Here is an 18,476-nt window from a genome sequence, read left to right on the forward strand (position 1 = left end):
AATTGCCTGTGATTTTGTAGTGACTGCAGCTAAAGTTGTACTGGCTTCTGTTGCTGTTGGTGTTGGAGAAGTGATTACTGGGACTGTTGATGTTGCTTCTCTAGTTGAGGTGAAAGTACTTGTCAATGATGCTATATATGATGTGACTGGCGTTTTGGAAGTTGTCGGGGTTGTTGCCATTACAACTGTAATTCATAAACATTATATGATTAAAATAAAATTGTTTACAATCGGAAAACACCTTAATATATCTCTTTTTTATTTTAACAATACTTTATCTTATGTTCAATGGTATCAAAATAAATGCTTTGATATACTGAGATTTGACTAAGTAGACCTGAATAAAATTTCTGAAATCAAAAAGAAAGCCTTACTTGTAACAATTATAAATGATGTGTTGATACTTAAGGAGAAATTAGAGCTTGAAGCTGCAGTCCTCAAAGTTTCAGCCACAGAGCTGACATTCGGAAGGTATCCCACATTGAAGATCAATTCTGAGTCCACAACAATGGATCCTTGGCTATGGAATTAAAAAGAAAATGATGAAAGTGATTTATTATTCATCTAGAAAAGCACTGAGAAAGCGTAGACCTCCTCCGAGCATATTTGGATTCTCACGCAATTTTACTTTGATGTTGTACTCTCTTTCAGCAGACAGTCTGCTACAGTTTGCTGTTAGTTGCAGGTTTGTATGACATTTTGTTACCTGACAGTTTTGAAAATTATGATGACCTAGTTCATATTCCATATTCTGGATTTTAGTATCCAGAATATTGCCAGGATCTGGATCGTATTTTTACATCTGTCAGAAATTATTGTGACTTTGTCTTGTATTAATTTCCAAAGCAATCCAGCCATTTATCGTGGAGTTATATTCACATATGGCGAAAACTGCCCTATCTCACATTGATGAAGTATCCTTCAAAAAAAATCCTGGATCCAGATGGTGATCTGGATCACTTCCAAAATTGAATCACTTCTCATCCAATTTTGAACATTTCCTGAAAATTAAATCAAGAGTCGTTTGTACCTTTTTGAGTTATATTGTTCACAAGCAGACAGTCAAAATCTCCCAAGAACAATACATCCTTGGAGGGGATAATGATAGTATTATTATTATCTATCAATTTATTCTATTTTATTTTATTTATTTTGTTTTTTATTTGTTTTGCTAATTTATATTCCTTCATTTTGTTTATTTTTTTATTTTAAAAATAAATTTCAGCAGGTAGTCATTTGAAAATTGTATTTAAAGGAAAAGGTAGGATAAGTTTAGTTAAAAGTTGTGGTTGAAGAACCATGAAAGAAAAAGTTTGATATCATGTAAACTAATTTTTGAGGCTCATGCAGAGTTTATATTGCCCCCATTTATTGAACAGTACAAAATACAAAATTAAAACTCCAAAGTAGTCATGATCATTGATGAAAATGTGGAATTTCAAAAAGGAGGAACTCCAAAAGATATATAATGAGATAAATAAAAGCAACATTTTGAAATAAATACCATTTTGGTAATTTACAGAAAAATGTGTAATGTGGCCACTTAATTGCGAAATATGGCACTATAATCATGAAATGTTTTATTATTCTTCAATATCAAATTTTTATAATTAAATATTTCACAATGATTATTTTAACAATTCTATACTATTTAAAATAATGACGTTTATCTTATTTCCAAGCTTTTACAAAATAATAAAAAAAATATTTTTACAAAGTCAATTTTTATTCCATAATGCCTTTTTCCACAAGGGGCTTTTCATTTCATAATGTCATTTTTCAGCATAATGACTTAGTTTTTCAATCAAAGCCAGTGGAGTGATTGGCTGATCCTTTACACAGACATTGCAGCAGCACTTGCAGGATTGATTTAAACGTGGAGACGTATCATTAATGCTGAGAAGACTGAAAAGCTAAAAACAAGACTGTATGACACATTTGAGACACAATGGCTGCAAGAGGGAAATCAGTTTCAGAGTTGCTCCTCAAGCAGCTGAAAGCAGAGGTCTAAAGCTAGACCCCTTTTAAACTAATCGATCTCAAAGGATCAAGCATAAGTCCGACTCTCTAGCTGTGATTGGCAGACAAAGTCATTCTGATGGGAAACGCCATTATGAAATAAAAAGCCATTGTGGAAATGAACTTTATGAAATAAAAATTAACTCGAAAAAAAAAAAAAAATCATGACAGCTTGGAAAATGAATAAAAAGTCATTATTTTAAAAAGTATGAAATTGTTAATATAATTATTCTGAAATACTTTATGATATTAATAATTAAATATTAAAGAATTATAAAACGTATATACAACATTGTCTTATTTCACAATTTAATGGCAATGTTATATATATGTTTGTTTATAAAAATGGTATTCATTTCAAAATGTTGTTTTCATTTATTTAATTAAGAATCTTTTGGGGTTCCATTGTACATTAGCGGAAAATAGTGCTGCAAGATTTTGGGAAATCATATGATTGTGTAGTACTCAATAAAATGATTGCTATTGCAGTCAATTGTTTAATCGGCGTTTTTTCTTAGACTGCTGAATTTTTTTTTTTTCAGTTTTCAGTGTATTTCTTTTTTAGTTCAGTTCTCAATTTGGAAAAGGCATTTTTCGATTTAAGTCGTTCCTTTTTTTTTTTTTTATTGACTTCATAGCACCCCTGTTTGAGTCAGTTGCTCCAGTCAAAAATGCATGTTGTAATGTACCTTGTTGCCGGTGTGTCATAATATTTGGTTTGGCACTAAATAGATTCATGCAGAATCAAGGTAAAAATGGGTACCATATTTTAACCCAGGAAGAATCAGAAAACTTTTTAAGGATTTATGTCTGTAAACCAGCAACCCCTGATTAGCATACCGGTGCTCTGACATATCTGTAGGCTAGCGTGACAACAAGCAAACACACTCAATTTGAATGTAGTTTAGTAGCCACTGGCAACCCGGTGATCCAAGACATGTCTGTAATGTGTAATGTTAGTGAATCCTGGTTAGCTATGTCCTGCTAGTCATCTACCAAGCAGAGCTAACGTAACCTCACTCTTTATTATATTGATAGACTCTCAAGTTTGAACAGACCACTGCAGAATAACTGGTGCATGTGGGTTGGAATGAACATTGTCATTAGCCCCTGCATTGGCCTTTAGCGTGTGTCTTAGCCTTTAGCTCCGGCTGTATCACTCTCCTGTTTATCTTTCTTCTGCTCTTCTATCCTTTTTCTGTCTGAAAGGTAGGTTCCTGTGCCCAACATCACTACAAGATTAATCCAAGAAATTGTTCTCAGCAGAGAAAAACACGGGTCTCTGTTCTCACTACAGAACTTCATAAGCCGGTGTGGTGTTGTCACAGAGACCTAGACATGCCGTAAATGAATCAGGTCCTGCTCGAGCTGACTGAGCAGGACCAGAGTAGAAGTAACAGCAATTTAAGATAACCTGTAACCTGTAAAACTGGCGATGATAATCTCATTTTAAACTGTGGATTACAGTCAGACATATTTGCAAAAAGAAGACTTTTTCAAGATCACTTACAGCCCCTTAAACCTTGCTACACTGTTCCTCAGACCAACCTGAATAAGGGAATTCCAACTGGGGTTCAGGGATCCAAACCAATAAGCAATGATATTTTAGGTCATTCTTTTTTTACCCGTTATTTTTTTCTAACCATTATCAATGACGTACACACACAGGTTCAGAGCAGCTGATGAGAGCAGCTAATGTTGTGTCTTCAAAGACACAGGCCTGCACATTTGTGTCTTAAATTTAAGTTGAAGATTTTTATGCACATCTTTATGGATGTGACTGCAACTAGATAACCATACTGTATCAAAATAACCACCAAAGCTTGCAAATATATTAAAAGTACAATCCTGTACCTGAATTTGTTGACAACAGTTCTGTTGAAAAGACCCCCATATTTTGCTGTAAAGACCTGGTCAAGCTGAAAAAAGAAAAACATTTGACATATAAACCAAAACAAATTGACGCTAATTTAATTTCATTCATTACATAAATACTTTAGTGTTTCTCCACAGTCAACTGAATTTTTGGGTGTTTGTTTCACAAAAAGAGAGAGACATAGCATCTTGTGCAGGTTTTGTGTCTTACTTGGCTGGTGTCTAAGAGAAGCAGTAAAGTGATATCAAACTGTAACTAAAATATATAAAACTGCGTACATAACCAGTACTCTACACACACACACACACACACACACACACACACACACACACACACACACACACACACACACACACAACTTACACACACACAACTTACACTTGTGGATACATTGTTCTCCAATGCCTTAAACTCCGGGGATGTTTTGTTTGAGAGTTCTGCCGTAAAATTTTTCTGTATTTTAAAAGTCAAAGCGATTTTTGACTGACTTGTGGAAGCGGCTTCCTCCATGGCTGATGAAGTGGTTGTATGACCTGGCAGAGTAAAAGCAGGATAAGCAGTTGGCAAAGAACATGTAGAACACATGTTAAGGTAGAAGCAGCAGTATTTATGTTTATCTGAGTTAAATGAATTTAAACTAGTAGTTGCAGTCAAGTTTCTTTGTAGAATTTATCTTTTTCCTTTTACCTAGACTGGATGATGAAGTATTTAAAGTTGTTGGTTGTAACGATGCTTTTCTAGTGACCAGTGATGTTGTTTGAGTTAAAGCTGATGAAGTAACGATGGCCATTTTAAGAGGTAAAAGAGATGCACTCATTGTTGCTGAGTCTTTTCGTCCTGGTGTTGAGGTCCCACTGAAAATTTGAGTTTGCAAGGTCGAAGTGGCTTGTGCTGATGTTGTACTGACATTTGATAAAACTGTCACTGCTTCCAAACCTGGATTGTTTGGCAATATGCATGGGATAGCTGATTGTCTATTTGCATCAAAGGCCCATATATTTCTGATTGATGGTTGAGAGGGTGTACTGATGGGACACAAACTTCTGCATTGTGTTGCTTGACTCGAGATAGGAGGAAATTTGTGAATGACATGAGATAGAGGTTCAGTGACAGTTTTTTTCTCTGTGTCCACTAAATTTGTTCTTAATGGGGCTGGAGTTAAGTTAAAATATTTCTCTGTTGTCCTGATTGAATGTGAACTTGTCTGGGATGTGGATATATTATTAAAGTTCAAGGCAGTCTTCTGTTTGACAGAAGTTGAAATTTGCGATAACATTGCACTGCCCTGTGAAAAACTTTGTGATGCTGTTCCTAAACTCAAGCTAAAGGCTAGCATTTTTGACACTGCTGGAAATTGATTAGAATTAACTGAAGTTGAAATTGTAACAATTAGTGATGAGTTTGGGCTGACTTTTGGTGCTCTTGCAATAAGTGGCACTTCACTTGTGGTCAAGGTTGAAAGATGAGCTGCTGATGAAGGTATACTGGACAGAGATGAAATACTCTTGGTTGGCCTCAAAGTGGGTTGGGTAGCAGCCAGAGACGGTGTTAATGTCTTTACCAAATGTAAAGTTTTCTCAGGTGGAGATAACTTAACAAGTGATGAAGCTGAGTTAACATGAGGCAAAGTTACAAAAGTGGAAGGGATAGCATCTTCAGTTGATGCATTGTTAACTTGCAAGGATGGCTTTGGCTGCACTGGTGCTGTAACAACAGATGGCAAAGCCTCATGGACTGCGGCAAAAGTTCCAGTACCACTTTTCAATGTTTCTAGAATTGTGCTGATGGGTGGTATGTGAAAAAATCCTGGTTTCCTTGAATCGGGTGATGATAAAATCTTGAAAAGGGAGGATGACATGTTGTTGTAGGGTAAAAAGATTCTGTTCAAAGTTGCTTGTGTTAGATTAAGTGGGAGTGTATGGTGAGTTGAAGGTGAAGTCACTTGCAATGAAGTTGTACTTTTTAATAGTGTTCTGGAAATTGTTTGTGGTGAATGAACATGAAAAGTTGGATTTGCAGAAGCTGGGGATGAAATTGTCTTGACTGAAGATGACCTGTGTTGTCCAACAGCCGTGTGAATAGGCAATGGAGTTTGACGTGGAAAAGCTGTCGAAAATGATGTATTGACCAGCAGCGATGATTTCTGTCGAGGTAATGTTGTGGTAAATGCTTTCAAGGTTTCTGTTGATGTTGGATCTTCTTGTGACAGACTTTTACCTTCCAAACTTGAGTTGATGAATGACATATTTGATGTTTCCGGACTTGATTCAAGCTGTGCAGAAATTTGCAAGTATGATGATGAAGATGTATTAAAAGGTAGAATGCTTGTATTTTGTGGTGATTGGCCAAATAAAACTGGAGCTGCAGTTTTAGTTGACACAGATAAAGTCATGGGGGTACACCATAAAGTTGTCTTGAAGGGTTCCACAGTTGTTACGAGTGGTGATAAAAATAACTTGACTGGTGTTACAGTGCTGTCAGCAGGTGGTACAGTCGACACTGGTGTGATTGTTTGTAGGTTCTCTTTGACGTGTGCTGAAATTGCACTGCCATTTGCTGAACTTATTGCAGCCTCAAAGCTTGTGTTGACTGGTGACATATTTGATCTTGCTGGACTTATATAAGTTGTGATCAGTGGTGAAGAAGTCCTATTGAATGGTTGCAAGGGTTTGATCAATGTTGTTTCACCTGAAGAAAGTGGAGGTGAAGTATGTGTTACTAAAGATGGGGCAGCAGTGACTTTTGGAAAAAGACCAACCACAGTAACACACAAAGATGTTGTCTTGACAGATTCCAAAGCTGTTAAGAGTTATGTTTGAACTAGCTCATATAAGATTTACAAGTTGCACCAAGGGAAACTGTGTGATTTAGAGCATTAAAGTTTTATTACTGGTGAGAAACTTTGCTCTATACACCATTCCCTTCGAAAGCCTGAAAGATAGCACACGATCGATGATCTGGGTCAATGATCGGGTGTCTAGTCAAAGGAGGTTTAATTTCACAAATACAAAGCAAAAGTATTGTAACACAATGTAAGACACAATGTAAAGTAGTTTTCTCTTAGTAAAAATACTGATAGATGAACCATTGCAGTAGTATTTTTTCCAGATAGCCTTTGCTGTTGACTCAGAAAATTTTACTTCACCAAACCCCTCCTTAGTTTAGAATCTAACCTGTATCTGACAAATAAACAAATCCCAGAAGTTTTCAAACACTTTCAGGTCATCTCCAGCTCAAATATATCTTTTTAAAAAATTGGTCGAATGACACTAAGCTCAGAATCAGAGTACCAAAGCATTTTGCTGGGGTTAAAGTAATGAAACCAGAGGTTTTAGCTTTTAATCATCGTTCATATATTTGTTAAGGATTTAATCTGTATGATTTATAAACTATATAAAGTGGAAAGTAATTGTAAACACTAGTTGTTAGTGCATGTAATTTTAAAGAATACAATATTTTACTTGACAGTTGCTTCTACATCTTACCTGTTGTTGCCTCAGTTGTTTGAAAAGGCCCTGCAGAACAACAAGACAACAACATGTAAAGGCAACCTTCCAAAAAAATGCTCACACACTCTAACAATGATTTCATTATCTCTATTAGATTGCAATAATTCATTTTTATGTCACACAGATCTGGCGAGGGTTGATGCTTGCATTGCTTCATATTTAGATTAGTACAGCTGTCTGTACCTGCCTCAGCCAAAACAAATGTCTGCAACACTAAAATAGATCAATTTAAGGTGCTGTTGAATGTCGAGCTCATGTCACTCCTGTTTCACAACCTGCATTTTTTAGAATTTATTTCAAGATTTTGTGATACCTTTCCAGGCACAAAAGGGTTTGGCCTCTGGCTACATGGCTGACATTTCAGGTTTTTATGAGCTTGTAAGCTCACAGCATAAAATCCTCTGCCTCAAGGCTCTTTAGCAAAACAGTCCAGACTTAAGACAAAAGGTAAAATTTGCCCTGGTTCCTCCACTTAGTTCAATAATAGATCTGATCAAAACCATACTTCTATAAAAAGGCGTTTTTTTTAAAAGGCATACTTTAGCTGTCCAGATTTAACAAGATATTTAATGAGACTGCAAATCTTATATCTGAGTTCTTAAGTGATTTTAGTTTTATCCGTCTATCTGTGAAGAAATCCATAACTTTTATTTTCAACATATCTAATTCTTCTTTGGCATTGTTCTATTAATGTTTCATGCAAAGCACTTCATAAACCTAAATTTCAAAATGCATGCAACACAGTTATTTCTCCTATAGTTACCTGCAAAAATTAGAAGGAAAATGAGAGGTTCCATCCTCCCCATTTCCTGTGGGAAAAAAGTCAGTATGTCAGGACATCATTTTTAAATATAACCTTAAACAGTGTTTATGCCCCTTTAATTACAAGCCCTGAATATGAACTACACTAAGGCTAAAGAGGCTCCTTAAAAGAATCTTGTGAGTGAAGCAGTTACCTGAGGTAGCCCTTTGGCTAAAGAGGTGAAATGAGTACCATTATGAGACCATTTGCAGTAAAAGCAATTTACCTGGGCTCTTTAAGCATAATAAACTACATAGGAATGTATAATTTATCCTGTACTTGCAGTGTGCTCTTTTATAGCTCTATACTTAACCTGATAATGCTACATTATATGACTTGTGAAAGTCTTTCTGTCAATAACTTGTGTATCAAAACTTATTCTTGGTTCATTACACAAGTCAGGGAAGCCTGTGTGAACATTTCATGATTATAAGTCATCTCAAGCACTGTGTTCCTTCTGTGAAGTGAGCCAAAGGGAAACACTTAAAAGAAAAACACTAGTTATATTGATTTAGAAAAAATAAATAAAGGGAAATAATGGGAAAAAATAAATAATGAGATCTGATTTGAGAGTAAAGGGTACGAATGGATAAGGCATATGCATATCACTAGTTATTTACATGATTGTATTCATTAAACTTCTGGCACTGGGTATGCAAATTTGAAAGGAAATTTGAACAAGAACAACCAAAGTAACACATTAAATTTTGATGCATATCTTGCATCCTGCAAACAACTGTCCAGAAATAATACAACATTGAAATCAGAGAGTTTGATGCTTACTTTTCTAGCTTCAAATACAAATGTTCACTGATCAGAACAAAACATTTTCAAGACCAGGTGAACTTCTATTGTCTGCACAGGAGCCTGAAGCCAGTATGTAGTATTGCAAAATTATTCCACTCCAGTGTCGCTCTGTGGTACCACAAAGTACAATTCAAATCTCCCAACCAAGAGCACACTGTATAAAATAAAAGTCCTGTGGTATGGATAATTCAAACTGTGTTTTTTACTCAGAACATAATATTTTCTTAAGGTAGCAATAAAGATACTGCATTTTACCTGATAAGCTATAAAAAACATTCATAAGCCATTCATAAGCCATTTTACTTTTAACAGAATATATCCATCATCTTACCCCAACTCCAACTCCAACTATGCAGCAATAGTGAAAATAGTCCCTTCAGTTCTTTGCCAATATGTTCTCTGCATTGACTTTACAACCTAAATACAAGACCTGGGCCTGGCCTTCTTCAGTAAAAACCCACAAATGGAAAGAATTTCTGTGGGTAAAAGTGATTTGACCAAGAGACATTAGTTGTTTGACTTGTTTTGCCCAATTAGCCTTTGAAAAAAAGGTTAAAGGGACAAAATGCCACAAATCTACATTACTCACATGGTCCCTCAGGGCCAATGAATCACTGCTGAAAAACTCTGAAAAACAGAAAAGGAAGCTTTTGGTTCACATGCTGAAATTTGGGGGTATTAGGAGCTGAGAAATAACTACAGCTAACTGTCTCATCAGAGGGAAACTCCAACTATACCTTTTCATTATAAAGGAAAAAAAATCTCATTTTATGTTTGATTTTAACATTGACAGTGTCAATAGGCTGGTTATAAATTCTGATAACAGTTTTCATCTAAATCATCAAAACAATATAAAATGCATTTATTCAAAAACTGATTTTTGTTTTTGAGAAGTGGAAATGAGCTGACAACCAGGGAGTCTGTAGATCAAAGAAACGGAATTTTAAATAAATAAGGAAAAGGCTTGGATGAGATAATATTTTGCTTTACATTATGTCTGAACAGTTGCTTGAAGTAGGCAAGACAGGCATGTGAATCATCTGAACAAACTGTATGAAAAAGCACTACCACTAAAAATATCACATCAATGTGACTTTCCCTTTCCACGAAAGGCCTTCAGAGTATTGTCAGATATAAATATAAAAAGTAATTAACTTTTTTTCTGGCACACACAACCAACATTTTGTGTGTGTGTGTGTGTGTGTGTGTGTGTGTGTGCGTGTGTGTGTGTTTGTGTGTGTGGAGTTCAGTATCTGGTAATGGCTTTTGTTATTCTCCTAAAACAGCAGTGGAGAAACAGAATCTTACCATGATAGGCAACACAAACACTGACCTGGAATAGACTCAAATATAAACATCAAAGTGTCTGGATGAAATTTCTTTTGTTTTGCGCCACTCGTACAATAGGCATGGAAAAACTTGAGACTTTAATGATTTTGAAGTAAAGTTGTATATTTTTTTTCTTTCTTTTTTAGAGTTTACAAGTTATTAATTGCTGCTCTGTATGACTTGATCTCAAAAAATGTAATTTTGTATCTATTGTGTTTATGCCAACATTTAAATGTCAATATAAACTTTGTTGGAGACTGTGAGTGTTCCCATTTTTGCAGGTGTCTTTGAAAATCTAAGTTAATAACATTTAACCCAAACCTGTGGAAGGTTATGGAAAAGATATCAGTCAAACTGTTTTCATAACCATTAAAAACTGATTCTCACTGTGGTTAAAAAAAAATCTACATCATTGAGAGAGAACTTTAATACCTTAACTTGTTCTGCAACAGGTAATCATGCATCACTGCTACAGAGACGCAACGACCCTTTAGACCATTTACTTCTTGAAAAGGTAACTGTTAGGTAACAGATTAAAAACAAAGCAAAGCGTCAATTTGAGTGGAATTAGAAGACAAAGCTGTGCAGCATTCCACCGATTCTTATCCTTCTTAACTCCATCTGGCCAACATTCTCCATACACGTATTACTGCATTCAGGGAGAGCATGGCAGACTGACCCTCACTCTGAGCTGACGCCCTGGTTGTGTAACTGTATGTCATTTTGGCTTCTTAAGCAGTTGTTGAAAGATCTCTCTGTATTAAGAACTTATTTACTGTTTTACGTTATGCTAATGGGCAAAATATATGATAAGATTTAACAAATGTTCAGCAACAGGATAAAAATCATTACAGAACATGAGAGTGGAAGAAATTTATTTAGACAATTATCAGTATGTCCATGAAAAAGCATAAAAACCAACGTGTCCACTCCTACACACAATCGTTACAGAGTTGGGTAATGTCTATAAAAAGTGGTGTCAGGATGTTGTGATGTTAGAGAGTTTTTAAATTGATAATGAATTTCCTGAGCCTTTACACCGACTGCATAACAAGTAAACTTGTGTTGGAGATGATGCAGATGAAAATTTTTATGGGTGGTTGGCTCCTTTCTCTAGTGAGGAGGAAATCCCCTGTGAGGTCCTCCCCTCCCCCTGAACCCTCCTCTGTCACCTCGGAAATTTGGTCTGTTTCTTTCCCGGCCTCTGTCGCCCCCTCTCCCTGCATTCAGCCCACCACGTCCCCCCCGTGGTGCTCCACCTCCACGGTCCGACTTTAATTTGGCAGGGGGAGACTTAGGCCGCAGTCTTTCTATTTCTTCAGTGCAGCCAGAGAGGTGGGAGCTTGGCAAGACAAAGTGAGAGGCATAGGTCTCTGGGTTAAAGTTGCTGTTTGTTAAAGTTGGACCAACTGTCAGCCAACCTAGAATGGAAAAAAAAAACATTAAAAAATACAGTATAGATGTTTGAAAGTAGCAGAAAAAACAGATAGAGACAAGACACTTATTTGTGATTTAAAACAAACACACAAGTCCTTTTTTTCCCTGCAACTATCCAAGCTACAGTTCATCTCACCTGGTCTTATGGTTGAGTCTCGCCCAAACAGGTGCAGCCTCCTGCGCCCCAAACAGAAATGCTCAATTATGTGAAAGATCTCCACTGGCTTCTCTACATTTCCCATCTCAGGCTCTTCAGTGATTATCAGGTCAATGTCCACATTGGCATGAATGAAGTCTCCATCAAGACTCCTACGCACTGTTCCTTTGATTCCCATCAGGCAGTGTTCCTAGAGGAAAACATTGCATGGTTCAAAATCCAATTGAACAGAAGTTAAGTGACAAAGCTTTGTAATAGTTGTACTCTGTACCAGCATTTTATGAATACATTTTGATAAACAAGCCCCAAACTCAAAAATATGAAATTCATATTAAAATATAAATATATTTAACAGTTTTATTAAGCCTGTGTCTGTCCTTCATACCTTGGTCCTCTGAAATACCGCTTTTGGGTCCAGGGCCTTGGTCTTTCCAGGGTTGTTCTTGTTGGTCTTGATCCAACAGATATCCTCACACCGCCTAAAGCCCCACTTCCGCAAACACTAAAAAAAGGTGTATTATGTGTAGGACTTGTGAATAATTATGTGTAAATAATAACTTTAGGGTTGGAAACTTTCCTACTTTGAAAACATTGAGAATTATTTATATTTACCATGTGCATTTATTTAACAACATCCAAACGCACATACAGAGGGACCACTGCTTGTGGCGTTGTGTTGCAAATAATGCAAATTGAACAAAGATTAAACTTTCAGTTTTAGTGTTTTGAAGGGAGCTTGAGCAATTGTTTACAAATACATCCTTCATTTCTTTCAAAGTCGCACCTACAGCAGACAACCAGCTTCCAGCGATAAAAATACTGTTTCTTTGATGGCTTGCTGTAAAAGAATCATGGTATTTCTTAAGAGAGGGGTTAAGCTTTGAATAAGCTGGTATGAAGAGGCATACTTCAAAGGAATCCAAAGCCATTGTTCAAGAATTGTTCAAACTGTTGCCTAACTTGGTTGTCAGGTGCACTCTGAACTTACGAGATCCTCATGTCTGAGGTCAGTAGTGTTGTGTAAAAAAAAACCTTAAGATAAAAGAAATTTCTGGGGAGGTTGGGGAGTTTTTCTGCACTTCAGTGATTGCCTTGACTGGATAAGAGGTTCACTTACCATTCTACCCAGGTCCAAGCCTTCACCAGAGCCACACCACAGAAAGACAAAGGATCGTAAAGCTGAAATCTCCTCCATTTCCAGTTTCATGATCTGAAATAGAAGAATAAGGAAAGAACAAAAATTAGATTTTTACTGGAGCAATGCAAAGTTAAATAGCTTTTTTTTTCATTTGAAACCCCTCAATTCTTCTCTACCCTCAGACAAAGTCTTTAGACTGTCCTGAAAATACAACTCCACATTGTTGGAGTCACTCAGCTGCTTTATTTCCTCAAACAAGAGCATAAGTGCACATCCTTGTACTGCCGCGACCATCTGTAGCTATCTGAGCCTGAGTGGGTCTAACTCTGTGTGGTAACTGCTAACTTAGTATTACTTCTTGTCAAACATCCATACTGGCCTTAAAGGAAACAATTCTTACACAACTGTTTGGATGTTGATGCCTGTGTTGGTGAGTGCACTTAAAGGATTAGAAAAAAACATATATAACAAAACAGAGACAATTTGCACTAAGTAGCTCAAGAAAAGGATGAAGGAAATACTGAGTACTAACATACTAATTCATACTCTTCATGAATGGAACCAATCAAATACGAATACAAACATCATCCCAGGTCCAGAAACGTTCAGTGTGGCTGATGCCCGTTTCTCTGTAGTATTCCTCCAAGGGAGGCTCGAGCAGGATCACGTCAAACTTGCACTTCAAATCCCTCAGGTCAAAATGCTCTGGGTCGGCCTGGAGGTACCTTTACAGACATGAACAAACATTAAATAAAGCAAACTCTTTCCAAATTTTTGATATTTAAAACACTGAAATAGCCAGTTTCTCATTTCTCCGACTGCAGTCATATCAATTGGATTGGTCAGATTCACATTATCATTTAACATACATTGGAGGGGTGTTTGTGGTGGAGATAAGTTCATCCTTTAGTCTGATCAGCTCTCGAAGTTTAGGGTATTCTTCAAATCTGTCAGCCAAGCCTTAGTATAGCGGACAAAAAAACGTTAGTCACAAGCACTGGCACCTACATGTATTTAAAGTCACACACCAGGAAAGCAAATACCCACCGACATCTCTGATGAAGTTTTGAGGCCTGTGCCCTGTGTCAACAAAGTGCTGACAGTAGTCATTGTGAGGGTTCAAACTCTGGGTGCCCTAAAGAGAAAAATATGTCAAAAAGTTAACACCACACATTACTGACAGGAATACTTCTGTGAATATCATTTAATTAATTTAATCTTTCTTTTGTCTCACTGAACTCAAGCCCTTTCCCCATTTTGAAACTAGCACTCTACAGAAGCAGAAGCAGATCATGAGCCCATTATGTTTGTGTGTTGTTGTGCCTTAGTTCCCAAAAGCCTCACCTGGGCCAGGGACTTCAAGTCATCCCTGGTATGGTTATGGGTGAATAGTTTGCATCTTATTATGTTGTGCCTTCCTCACATACCACAATGCTTCTCATGTTTGGATAAAACACAAAAACTATCCATCAAATAAAACTTGTCTATCCACCTTCAGGGTTCAGGGAAAATTACAAAATGTTTATTTTTCTGCATGTTTATACTAACAAACTCATGAAAAGCCATTATCAACTCTATTAAGTCATTTAAGAAATTCAGTGAGTGTACTTCTAATGCATAAACGTTTCCTTCAAAGTAGCTGATGCAGTTCACACTGTTTACATTTTTTTCCCTCCAACAAATTAAAGTACATTTTTAGTTTTTAACGCACATACTGTTTATGTTGTATGTGTTACAGTCTTTAAAAGACTTTTTATAAAGTCTATTGCCTCATGTGTACAGTCAGATCCTTAAAGACCCTTTTAGGACCTTGAAAAATATGAAGTGCCAAAAATATCAAATCAGTTTTTAGGTATATGAAAACCTGTTTATTTGTCTCACCATGAGGTCATTATGATGAGCAGCAACAGTTAACAATATGTGAGACTGCTTCATAAGTTTTTCTCTTCATTTTATTGATAGAATTTCAAGTTTGAACAGACAGCTGCAGTATAACTGCTGCCTGTGGGTTGGAATTAACATTATCACAATCAATCCAGCTCATGTTTTAGCCACTAGCCAGAGTTTTAGTCAATAGCTTGGGCTGTATCACTCTCCCGTTTAGCTTTCTTCTGCTCTTCTGTCCTTTTTCTGTTTGACAGTTTGGCTCCATCATAACTACAAAATTAATTCAAGAAATAATTTCCAGCAGAGAAAAACACTCACTACTGAAACTTTGTCAGCCAGTGTCATTTCAGGACATTTCAGCCATAGATTTCAGGAATAACCTATATTGGCGCTGATTATCCCATTTTAAGTTGTGGTTTACAATCAGGCATACATATAGAAGGGTGACCTTTTCCAGATCACCTGTGAAGTCCTTGCAGTCCCCTTAATGTATTTCTTGGAAGAAGTAGGAGTTAAAGCTTTGACTGGCTGAGAATCATTTTATTTAAGTATTTTCAACAAAGGCTTTGCTGATTTTAATAATATAATCAGGACCCTGAGGATAAGGATTTTCTTGTGTTTGCAGGCATGTTTATTCATCCCAGTTCAGCAACAACAACAGTAATATTTTCCAGTCTAATTTAAAAAGATATGGGAAAAAACACTACTCAATAGGCTAAAGGATCACAATTATGACAGTGAAATATGGTTATTTATTTGATATTTTTGTGTGTATAAAGGAAAAAAACACCAAGATTACAAACCTTGAGAAAAGTACTTGAGTTCTTGTACACCTCCTCATATGGGTTGCTTTCATCTTGCTGCTGCACTTCCACCACATCCTTAAAAACAAACATAAATTTAAGAAGTGAGGTCTAAAATTTTTAAGTTAAGAGCCTGCAAATGTGGGGCTGGCACATGAATACAGCTGTAAAAAAAATGGTCATACCACAATCAGTCAAATTAGAGTAAAAACAGTCATGGAGGATACAACTATCACATGAATTGACTGAGCCATATGCATTCTGTTTCTGAAGAAAAAAAGCACTGAACAATTCTGGGCTGCATTTGAAAAAAAAAAAAACTGGTAGCTACAATCCTAACAAATCAAATACTGTAGCTTCATACACACACATGCAGAGAGGACATTAATCAAGTAACCTCTTACAATTTCCTGATCTTTTAAAATAACAAAAAGCTGACTTAAAAGTGGACATACTAAGGCAGGGGCTCCTACAACCATGTCACAGATTCTAGTACAAGACCAGAGGGGACCACACCTTCTGTTTCCAGTAGCACGACTGGACCAGGACGAGACCAGTGCAACCAGCTTCAGAAAGTCACTTGCCCCCCGAGCATATAAACATGAAAGGCCTTTCAGTTTTGAATGATTTGCTCCTTGTTTTGACCTGCCTTCCTTGTCTCCATGTCATGTTAAACAATATTTCTGTTTTGTAATTCATTTTTTTTTCTCATATGTCCTATGTCAATATGTCATACTTTCAATTCTGACCACGCATCGATTTGCACTGCTCATCAACATGTGACGGCATTCACCTTTTGTTCTTCCACATCTTCCTCTGTATCCTCTTTCTCCGTCTGGGACTTTCTCTTGGAAAGAGCTACAGAACTATCAAATGAAGCCCTGCAAAACACACAGATCTGTGAGCCAAATGAAACATATCAACAATTTAGCAGTTACGGATGAAAAACAAAACTAACAAGCAAAATGTGCCAATATTGCTATTGAGAAGAAATGTGGATGGAAACAATAAAGAGGGCTGCTAAATGTTGAAAATGAATGTACTGAATCTTAGTGTAGGGTCACACAGGAACTGCATAGCACAGAGTGCAGTTAATGTACTTGACAAATTACCAGCATTTTTATATAAGAAAATACTTAAGTCATTATATATGTCACAAAAACGTGTAACACAATGCAGAAAGCATATAAACAGGGCATAGTAATGGTAATACATTTGTTGTCAAATATATACATACACAAGACCATGAGGTATGAAATGAGTAGTAAACACTGAAAGTAAGTAAAGTGCAATAACATCCAACGCTTATCGAGCACCAGTCAGCCTTTCTGTACTTTGGCTTGCATTTTTTACTGACGTTTGAGAGGACACCATTCAAAGCATTACCTGCATGTTTCCCTCGTCTCTTCGATCTCTCTGAGTTCATCCTTACTGTTAAGCACTGCTCCAATACTGTCTGCGCTTTCAGCTCCCAACTGTGGTAAGACAGGAAAGAGACGTGATTCACATTGTGAAATTGTTGCACGGTCAACGTTGTATGTAGGCTTCTTTTATAGTAATTCTACACAGTGTGCATGGACGTTTTATTGTAGCTGTGTCTCCATTTAAACAAGTTCTTCTTCGCATCTCACACAGTGTAATTTGAAGGAGCCACTTAGCCTAGTACAGCCACATGTGCTGTTCGTGTACTAGCAATATCTTTATTTGTGTTCGTGTTGTGTTAATAGTGCCTTAAGGGAACATAATTATTGTATTTGTTCTCTAATTAATCGCTACTGAGTCCCCAAACAAACATCCATGTGTTCCTACACAGAGAGATTGTTTTGAGGACTGTTAGCTTCATGCTAACAACAGGGGCTCACTTTCCACTTGCCTGTTGGGCTAAAAGCTGCCGCCTGAGCTTTTGTCTCTCTCGGATTTCTTGCAGTCGACTGTTCATTTCCTCCTCTTCGACGTATTCTTTAACGACTACAAACGCTTAATTATTGTGAATATGAGAGTGATAGAAAGCTACTTGTTAGCTTGCAAAGGTAGTTGAAAACAACCAACGCGGAATAGCCGCTCAAATTCACAATAGGTGCGTTCGTTTTAATCACCGGGGTAAAATCTGTGACGTATGTGAAGTTTTAAACTGATATATACATTCAGAAACGACTGTAAGATGAATGCCTTTTAGATATTTTGTAGTCTCTGAATAGTTTCTTTAATTTTATGTGGCTTTGGTTGAACCTTATGGTTGTAAAAACAGGCAAACTGATTGTGAAGATGTGTCTCCGAATTTTGGCATACACTGAAGTACAATTTGAACTGTCACTTTGCCGTTTGATGACGCTTTAAATGGGACGCTCATGTTCCTCCAATCAGAGAACAGCAACCTTCCGACCGCTTCCGACACATGCGCTGAGCAGCCTGCCTCCCTCAGATACAGGCACAGAGTTTAAGTACATAAGGGCAGTTTTTCGTGATTCCACCTTGTGGTCATATTCTTGGCATGAACTACAAGACATAACCCACCCTATGATACATGTCTGAATTCCTCAAGGTGTCTTCTTTGTTTGAATGAAGAAATGTATATGTAGTTGACACATAGTTATTATTTCTTTGCTTTTTTGGGGCAATTTGGGACCGGGGGTTAGACATATTGGTACTGTGGACCTTTGCCTTAAATCCTATTCCAACAATAAAAGTCTTGAACTGAATGCCTTGCTTTCA

The 18,476-nt window shown here is 36.8% G+C and overlaps 1 protein-coding gene across 1 annotated transcript; it reads right to left on the minus strand.

Annotated features, from left to right (window-relative positions):
- Positions 1 to 11,192: 11,192 nt before the first annotated feature.
- On the minus strand, positions 11,193 to 17,930 carry mettl14 (methyltransferase 14, N6-adenosine-methyltransferase non-catalytic subunit). Its single transcript, XM_074692958.1, has 11 exons — positions 17,638 to 17,930; positions 17,151 to 17,239; positions 16,558 to 16,645; positions 15,765 to 15,842; positions 14,122 to 14,209; positions 13,944 to 14,034; positions 13,658 to 13,799; positions 13,054 to 13,146; positions 12,322 to 12,438; positions 11,916 to 12,126; positions 11,193 to 11,763 (listed from the first exon to the last, which is right to left on the minus strand). The coding sequence occupies exons 1-11, from the start codon at positions 17,701 to 17,703 to the stop codon at positions 11,456 to 11,458; spliced, it is 1,371 nt and encodes a 456-aa protein (XP_074549059.1). The 5' UTR covers positions 17,704 to 17,930; the 3' UTR covers positions 11,193 to 11,455.
- Positions 17,931 to 18,476: the final 546 nt, after the last annotated feature.

This window comes from Halichoeres trimaculatus, unplaced genomic scaffold (genome assembly GCF_033239565.1).
Source record: "Halichoeres trimaculatus isolate MK-OKI-2021-1 unplaced genomic scaffold, fHalTri1.1 fHalTri1_scaffold_2, whole genome shotgun sequence".
NCBI lineage: Eukaryota > Metazoa > Chordata > Actinopteri > Labriformes > Labridae > Halichoeres > Halichoeres trimaculatus.

Bases quoted from the DNA above. Each gene is read 5' to 3' on its own strand.
- mettl14 (XM_074692958.1), bottom strand. From the start codon at position 17,703: ATGAACAGTCGACTGCAAGAAATCCGAGAGAGACAAAAGCTCAGGCGG. The intron at 12,439-13,053 runs GTAAGTGAACCT...ACCTTTTTTTAG, and splicing joins GCTTGGACCTGGGTAGAATG to TGTTTGCGGAAGTGGGGCTT. The intron at 12,127-12,321 runs GTATGAAGGACA...GTTTTCCTCTAG, and splicing joins CGGTATTTCAGAGGACCAAG to GAACACTGCCTGATGGGAAT.